Below are 8,991 nucleotides of genomic sequence, written 5' to 3'. Positions count from 1 at the left end.
GGCTGCGGAGCCAAGATAGTAACCCCACCCCTCCCTACGGCTTTAATTGAAGCCATACTCTACTGTATACACGTAGCCTTAGTGATGTATCCCCGACACCTGCACAGCTCACACCAAACACTGGCTAGTCTTCCAGACAATGTAGTAGGGACGGGAGGGAGAGAGAGTCTTCTGAGCCACACAGGTCGCCCCACTCCGCCTGGAACAGGCAGCACACAGTGTACAGCACAGAGGCAGACGGAAAGAGAGCACGTATACTGTATACAGGGTTACTTACAGAATGGCCCCCCACCACCTACACACTGCACAGCCCCACTAATCTATACCACACCACTACCTTCAGGGGTTTTGGAACTGAGTATGTTTCAGATTGCTAGTACATAAGCAGATGGTATTGCGTAACGATATTCCCAATTTCTCACACAACGCAGCTGGCTAGCCCCTGAGGGGGGAAAGGCTGGATATCGTGGCTAGCTAAGGGGTGATGGTTCAGTGACCCAAGGGAAGTGAATGTATCTAACACCAGTCCAAAGATCATGAGGACGTCATCTCCCTTAAATTATCCCTATATGGTGTTTGATGGATGGTCTAGACCAGGCCTGGGCAACTCCAGTCCTCGGGGGCCTGATTGGTGTCACACTTTCCCCACATCCCTAACAAACACAGCTGATTTAAACTAATTGCATTCTAAACTGAAGATGATGATTAGTTGATTATTGGAGGTGTGTTAGCTGGGACTGGGGCAAAAGTGTGACACCGATCAGGCCCCCGAGGACTGGAGTTGCCCAGGCCTGATCTAGATGGTCTACTGTGCTGCATAGGTACCTGGGCTAGACTGTGTTGCAGTAAAGACATACCCACATGCCCCGGGCCTGACTGCAGATTGTGTGCCTGAACACCCGCCCCCATCTGTCACTCTGTACCTCAGGCCTCAGTCCTGTCATCACCAATCAGAGCCAGGATCAAAACTGAATCCTCACTTTCATCATATCTGACTAACCGTCATCCTACTCTTCTGCTGTACTTATACCAGCATCTGTATGACCACACTGCCAAAATATTATACAGATATATTACTTCATTTATTGCTTCTTCAATCATACATAATAATTTGAGATCCTGTGGCCAAAACCTCTAACGGTCTCACTTAGCTACATGCTAAGCTCAGCCCTTCCACTCACAGGCCCAGCAATAGGCCCCAAGCAATAGGGCTTCGTGTCAGATTTCACAAGCGACAGATGTTGGATCTTAATTTGATCACCCTGTTGCAGGAGAAGTTGCAGGAAATGTAAAATGTGTCGTGTATTTGAGGTTGCAAAAAGGCTTCTGAAGATCGTAACTTCCACTTAGACATTTTAGACTTGATTTCCCCTTACGAAAAATGTCAACCAACGCCGTCTCAAATAGCTGCCAGTCCCTTTTTAATAGCCAGGCAACAACACACATTTCAGCAAGTAAATGCCTGTTTCAAATAAATGCCGGGTCTAAATGAATTGTTTACGAGGTTACCATGAATTACCATGAATTGTTTACGAGGTTTAATGTGAGATTCAATAATTCAGTAATGACTCTAAAAAATTATGGCCATCATCCATTTTTTTTTTATTGCCAGTAAGAAACTGCTGGCCATTGGCTGCCTACAGCTGAGAACTACTAGCTAACTGGCAATCGCAAAAATAGTCAATAACTTCGGGAGTACTGACCCTGGAAATCTGCCGATACCCCTATAGTGGCGAAAGTAAGAACCGCCGAAAATGCACAGTCAAAGAGGAGAATAATTATTGTCAAGGAAAAGTTTAAAAAAAATCGAAATAGAGGCAAACTAAAAAAAAAAGAAACATAACACAGTGCAGGAAATTATTAACTGATTAAAATTCTGGAAGTGAATGCTGGAATAAAACAATTAACTATGCAAATGAGAAAAAGCTGTGCATTAAGGAAATAGACACCTGACTCAAATAGAAGCCTGTCTCTAACAAGCGCCTGTTGTGTTCAGTGATTTAATCAAATAAACGTCTAGGCTATTAATTGAAGTTTTATGGTAAACCCTTTCAAAAATGTCCATTATACTTCACATAATAATTCACATTTTCTGTTGCTGCAGGATTATTTTCCTGCTGTAGCAAACTGGCTCAAAGTAAGATCCTACATATATAGGCCTTTGTCCACCATCTCAATGCTTCAGTAGATTAATGGAGCAGAATAAGTTCCTATATAAAATAATAATAATAATAATAATAATAATATAAATAAATGAGAGAAAGTAAAACGTTTTGGAGGTAATTTTCATCAGGGTTGCGATTTTGTGAACATTCGTGTTTTTATGTGGTGGAACCTTGCTGTGGCTGGAAATGACTGAATGCACTGAAATGTTCATAGACCAGTGGTCTCCGCTGTGTAAACAAGGGTATCTCCTAAGTGATTATAATGATCAGAGAATCCAGTGATTTCCCTGGGCTCAGTATGAAACCCCAACCCTCAAATGCATAACTCTGTAGAAATCCCACTGAAAAGAATGAGGGAAAAGAAAGATAGTCTTTGTTTTTGCAAGACATTCCCCAACCTTTCTTACAACATAAATATGACAGCAATTAAAAGAGTTAAACGATACAGGCAATCTGCGGTGGTTAAACGCTTTGACAGAATCCCATAGTTGCAGTGGTGTTCATATGAGACCAGCCAAAATCCTTGAGGTGTGACTGCACACCATTGGTCTATAATGGTGGATTTGCAGATGGGTCACGACAGGAACTGTAAAATATTGTTCACTGTTAAACTTACTCATAAACAAGTCAAACCGCCACCTGTGGAGAGTCCCATCAGTGCAACCACAAGCCATGCAGAGCTTGAGGATAGCGATGGAACCAACTGATATGAAAATCACACACACCTGTGTGCTCACTGTATCATTACAGTGCTACTAAAATCCCAGTCTATGAAAAAAGTTCCACGGAAATCAGAGAGAAAACTATATCCATACTATATCTAAGGACATTTCTGGCATAACAGTATCTTCCTCACTGACTCTTTGTGCGTTAACGTTTCTTCCAGTTCAAATGTTCACTTTAACGTAGGCTACACATCATCTCAAACGTATCATTTTGCCTTCGACGGGTAACTGGGATGAGTGTGTGTCGTGCACTTGGTCTAGTGCTGTCCACTTTGGTCGACGTCAAAGCCCCGCCCGATCACTTAGGCTGACCTTGACTAGGTCATGTGCCATTGGGCCTACCCCCGCCTGTCAATCAACCAGGCTGCAGCCAGTTACAGTAAAGGAGAACAAAAAGACCTTAATGGGTAGTGTGTCTATGTTTGCGTCCCAAATGGCACTGGATAAAAGGCCTTGGTCAGTGCTTATAAGGAATAGGGTGAGGTTTGGGACACATACAGCCTCTATGTAGAGCCCATCCACTGCACTGGCCTGGCGTGGCACACAGACAGATACTGTGCGTGCGTGCGTGCGTGCGTGCGTGCGTGCGTGCGTGCGTGTGTGTGGGGCGGGGTGGGGTGGTTGTTGTCGGCATGTTACAGATCACAGGATTTCATTAATAGTTTAAAGCTTACACAATGTGGAACAATCGGAGGATTAGGATCGTGAGACATGCTCGTGATAAAATCTCCTCCTGAGGTCAAAAAGGCCTAAGTGAACAGGGGTTTGCTGCGATTTGACATTGAGAACAACCCATATAAGTCCTTGTACACAAGGTTGAATTTACATCGAACTTCAGAAATGATGACGAGGTCAAAAGGGATGAAGTTGTATTGAGTCATCATCTTGACCAGTGTTTCCCAATCCTGGCCCTGGGGACCAAACGGGGTACGCATTTTTTTTTGCACTAGCACTAACTAACACACCTGATTACACTCATCAAAGGCTTGCTAATGAGTTGATTAGTTGAATCAATTGTGTGCTCGGGGGAGAAAAAATAAAGTGCATTCCTTCGGGTCGCCAGGGCCTGGAATGGGAAATACTGCTCTTGACCATGTTCCAAGCTGTATCGTATCGTGGCAAGGTCCGTTTTTCCAAATGTCAGTCGACTGTAGGCAAAGAAGAAGCCAATATTCGGGTGAAAGCTTTCTGAACACGACTCTTCGATGACATTCATGTCATTGTCATGCTAGTACCCAGAACACTAATACAACTATGGAGCTTCCTAAAGGGAACTGTCCCTTTCACTAATATACAAGCCAGAAAATACTAAAGATAGTGTAAATGAAGGACTGTATGCTGCATTGTGTAGGTTTGTGAAGGTTTTTTCCACTCTGACCAAATTGAGACGAGCACACATAACCGTCAGAGAGGCATTTGCAACAGGCCAGTTCCTTGTGGACATCTGCAGAGTTTGACTGGGAACAGTGCTGCCATGTGTTGTTGCTAACAGGGAAAACACAGCAGCCAAAACACACAGAGCCAAGAGGATATTACAGAGGCGTCCATTAACTGTGAGACCCTTATCTGTGAGGCGGGCAGGCAGGCAGGCAGGCAGGCAGGCAGGCAGGCAGGCAGGCAGGCAGGCAGGCAGGCAGGCAGGCAGGCAGGCAGGCAGGCAGGCAGGCCGAGACCAATGGAAGGGGGAAGCCTTCCTGCTGCATGCGAGCCAGTGCCTCTGCTTCCCTCAGCTGTGTTGCTTAGTGACAAAAATATTGACTTTTCGCTCAAAAGCACATTCTACATTTTTTTCTGCGGAAAAGTCAAAACAATAGGACATTTCAATCGAAATAAATTGCCTAGCCACCACATCACAGAGGCAGGTCTCCAGCAGTGTGATCTTGTGACAGGCCAAAGTACACTCAAATCTGGTTCCGATTGGGCCTGCCCACCATCTCCTTCCAGAATGGGAAAATGGCCTCATGTCAAGAGGCTAGAGCTAGGGAAACAAGGTTAACCGACATGCTATGTCTCTATGCAGGTTACCATGGAGAGTGGATGGCAATAGCTGGGTGGTCACAGCAGGATGTTTTGATTGCAGTCAGGCCCACTTTGCAGACAGTGTGGGGATGGAGGCGCCCTGTTTTGAGGTGCCGGTTAGGGGGAATCGTGTTTTTTCTGGGTAAGGCCTGTCAGTCCTGCCCACATATACAGGTTCCAGCTGGGGGGGATTATTGATGACATGCACGGCACTACAGTGGGCTACTGTGAGGACATGGAAAAAGCATAACCACACCTAGAAATCTGACATGGCCTCCGCTGTTCCCAGACATAGGGAAACAGCTGGAATGTAAAGGGGGGTAGAAATAAACTAGGAAAATCATTCCCAATACAATATATTTCTCAGCTTGTCAGGCTATAGCCTACATATAATTACACTGTAAAGAACTGTCTATTAATAATTGTTTAAAGGATAATAGATTCTCCATTCTGTCAAGTTGGTGTTATCACACATTATTTTGGAGTCAGGTAAATATTGTACATATTGGGTAAAGTCATACAGTAGGGTAAAGTCATAGGTCTACAAGAAAGTAGATATGTAGAATTGATGATGAAGCATACAATAGTGCCCCCAAGGGCCAGTACAGCCCGAGGTCCTAGATTTAGCAGCAGGTGTATTACCTTTACAGGCCACACAAAGATGTTCAAAGCCCCCACACAAAATAAAATATGTTAAAATATACACATAGAAAACATGCACAAACGGTTCCTAAAACATTATCGTGCGTCCTGATGCTTTACATATGAGAGGACCGCTGCAAGCCAGCCGGCGTCCACCCCCAATCAGTCAGTGATATCAGACGAGACAAAGGGCGTCTCTCCTGGAATAGAACATCACCCTGAGCTGCAACAATGAACACGCAGCCATTTCAGACAGACCCAGAGCTGTGCTGCAGTAGCAGCATCAATCCCGGCCACCACGTTGCTTGCACCGATTTAAACTCCCAACCCCTTTAGGCACCGCACCGCACCGGCGAATTCTATTACATTATGTTCTAGTGATGCAGAATTCGAAATGACCCATTTTACAGGCGGGTTATCGCATCTGATCACACATGGGCGTGGGAGATTATTTTTTCTCTCTCCCTGCACCAGTCCAGACGCTCAGATTGCCTACAGCTGGACAAATACATATGTATTTAACATAATGGGTGTGTACAACGTGGTTTATTATGATACATAATTAAAGTAGTTCAATAATGAAAACGAATAGGCTATATATTTCCTCGATTCACACAGTTATAACTTATTTATTCCTTTGTATTCGTTTTTTCTTATCATAGGAGGCCGAGTTTAACATATTTGGATCTGTAGGATACAAAAAAGAATACAAAACGCGATAATGTCATGTATTATTTATTTTTAAAAGAATATGATTTCCTACATCATTTTCTCTCTTTCCTCAATCGTTCAAGTTGCCACAATTGAGTAAAAAAACGAAAGTTATAACAATTACAGTCCAGTGTGAAGATGTAGGTTATTTTATTTATTTTATTATATATCTTGCACATGAGCCACATGCACTGCGCACGGGTACCATGCCACCCTCAACAAAGAAGATGCAAGTTACCTTTAAGAAAACGCCTTGTTCTGTCTCTCGGGCTGTCACTATTGTGGCCAATCATGCCACCTCATTCTGCACTACCTAGCAATGTATCTCATTTTCCAGCGGCTATGTTCAATAGACTATCATAATGGTTAGGAAAATATTCCACACTGATGAGAAAAGCCGGTATGCATCTGCCCACGAATTGCTATTGCCACAGCCCTGAATAGCGGTTACATAAAAAAGGAAAGACAAAACCAATGCACTGATTTGCAACAATCAAGCATGCACGTTTCAAGAATAATTGAGGCAGATATTACTTTCTACTTACTGTGATCTTTGGAATATTCTTTTTGCCTTGATAAGAATGCCCAGACATGATTGCGACTGAAAACTGATTCCACCTCTGAACAAAGCCTTGAAATATTCCCCTCTGGATGCTTCTGCGGCTACAGCCTGGATGGGAAAACTAGGGAATGGTCGCCTCTCTCTGCAATGTAAAGTGCGCTTCGTAGTGAGCTAGAAAGTCTACTCTGATCATCCGGTGGACTCCTCCCTCAATACAGTCTAATTTGTAAAGCTGCAATGCTCAAATCATTCCACAAGAGGACGCTCAACAGCAGGTGTTGGCGACCACTATGAGCTCGCTACTTTATAGCTTTGTTGTGTAAACCCAATGGTGTGTTCAACATGCTACGCATGCAGCGCTAATAGATCCCAGCAGGCGAACAATGCACTAGTTAATTCACGGCTGAATTGATCATAAGAACCGGTGCGGCCGTGGATAGCCAATGGGCAGAGCATGTAGGTACCACGCGGTAGACTAGGCCTATATACTGTATTCTCTGTGGAGCTGAGACAAGAGGGGCGTGGGCCTGACAGGTTAGACTACAGCGGGACTGTGCCAAATGAGCTGGAGGAGGGTGCTACTGAAGCTAAGGATGGGGCAGGCTGTCCTATCCGCTTCCCCTGTGTAGTCCTATTTCTAAGCTCAGCAAGTGACAAATCCACCTTTTTTTAAATTGGAGGTCGGTATTTTCACTGTAAAGCGACTTATGTCAAGTGATCTTTTTTCCCCAGACAAAATAAAGTAGAACGGCTCTCAAATAGGCCTACCATTCATATTATTTTACTGGGAGTGGTCTAGCCTTCAGACACCATACAAATGGTTATCCATACACACTAGAATAGATGACTTCCTGAGTATCCACAACCCACCAATCACGTATGATTTATTGTAAAGGCAATGCATGAGTTTCTTCAGTGGCATGTGATAACTAGGAAACATGATAGGGTTGTACAGTACAAATGCACAACAACTCTAGCGTTTCCCCCTTTTCCATTTTTTATGGGCTACAAAATATTGAGATGCAGTATTTCAGGGAGAGCTGATATCTGTGTCCATGATCTCGGTAATTATTGGGCTAGACTGGTCGACCTCCTGTTATTATGAACAAAGAGGGTGGAGCTTGCTGGTGAGTAACAGCTGTCGGACCCACAGAGCCTGTCACTGTCCCCACCCTGCCATGTGTCTCTATTGTCTGGGCCTCAGTAGAGCAGACCCCCTTCCCTAATGCACTGATAATGAGGTTCTGTGAATCAAAAACAACCCTGTCTGTGTGTGTGTGTGTGTGCGTGCGTGCGTGCGTGCGTGCGTGCGTGCGTGCGTGCGTGCGTGCGTGCGTGCGTGCGTGCATCTGTATGGTGTATGTATCTCAAAGTACCAATTGATTATCATGAGTTTAAAAGGGGCAATGAGAGATGCTGTGTACATTAGTCCAGGAAATATCCGTACAATATAAACAAGAAAACCGAGGAGGAAGTCATTTAGTGAGGAATGACAAGGTGCTTCCTAATAGCACACTGTTGACATGTCCTTTCATGGATGTGGACAGACCAGTTATTACTTCAGCATTTACTATCCCTGGAGAATGCATCAACAAAGCACTTCAAGTTGGCTGAATATTTCCTCTGTAAGCGCAGAAGGCACACTGAATGATACAGATGGAAATGTATGATATTCCCATTCAAATCCAAATACAGTAATAGACAGCAATTCTAGTCTTTGACGTTCTAAAAGTAATGCACTAGAGCATATACTCATAGGTACAGACAGGAAGCTGGGTATCATGTACAGGCCAGCCACAGAGGGGCGTGACAGACAGGAAGCTGGGTATCATGTACAGGCCAGCCACAGAGGGATGTGACAGACAGGAAGCTGGGTATCATGTACAGGCCAGCCACAGAGGGGCGTGACAGACAGGAAGCTGGGTATCATGTACAGGCCAGCCACAGAGGGATGTGACAGACAGGAAGCTGGGTATCATGTACAGGCCAGCCACAGAGGGGCGTGACAGACAGGAAGCTGGGTATCATGTACAGGCCAGCCACAGAGGGATGTGACAGACAGGAAGCTGGGTATCATGTACAGGCCAGCCACAGAGGGGCGTGACAGACAGGAAGCTGGGTATCATGTACAGGCCAGCCACAGAGGGATGTGACAGACAGGAAGCTG

At 44.7% G+C, this 8,991-nt stretch overlaps 1 protein-coding gene across 2 annotated transcripts in view; it reads right to left on the bottom strand.

Annotated features, from left to right (window-relative positions):
* The window catches only part of dpysl3 (dihydropyrimidinase like 3), a 31,764-nt gene extending 24,811 nt beyond the window's left edge, over window positions 1-6,953 (bottom strand). For both annotated transcript variants that reach the window (XM_038977993.1, XM_038978002.1), the window contains exon 1: window positions 6,808-6,953. In XM_038977993.1, coding sequence (XP_038833921.1) covers window positions 6,808-6,855 — 48 coding nt within the window. In that variant the 5' untranslated portion in view covers window positions 6,856-6,953. The remainder of the gene's footprint in view (window positions 1-6,807) is intronic.
* Between the last annotated feature and the right edge of the window lie 2,038 nt (window positions 6,954-8,991).

Source organism: Salvelinus namaycush, chromosome 3, assembly GCF_016432855.1.
Source record: "Salvelinus namaycush isolate Seneca chromosome 3, SaNama_1.0, whole genome shotgun sequence".
NCBI classification, from domain to species: domain Eukaryota; kingdom Metazoa; phylum Chordata; class Actinopteri; order Salmoniformes; family Salmonidae; genus Salvelinus; species Salvelinus namaycush.
Note: the sequence above shows the minus strand (reverse complement) of the source record. Positions and strands in the feature narration are given on the sequence as shown.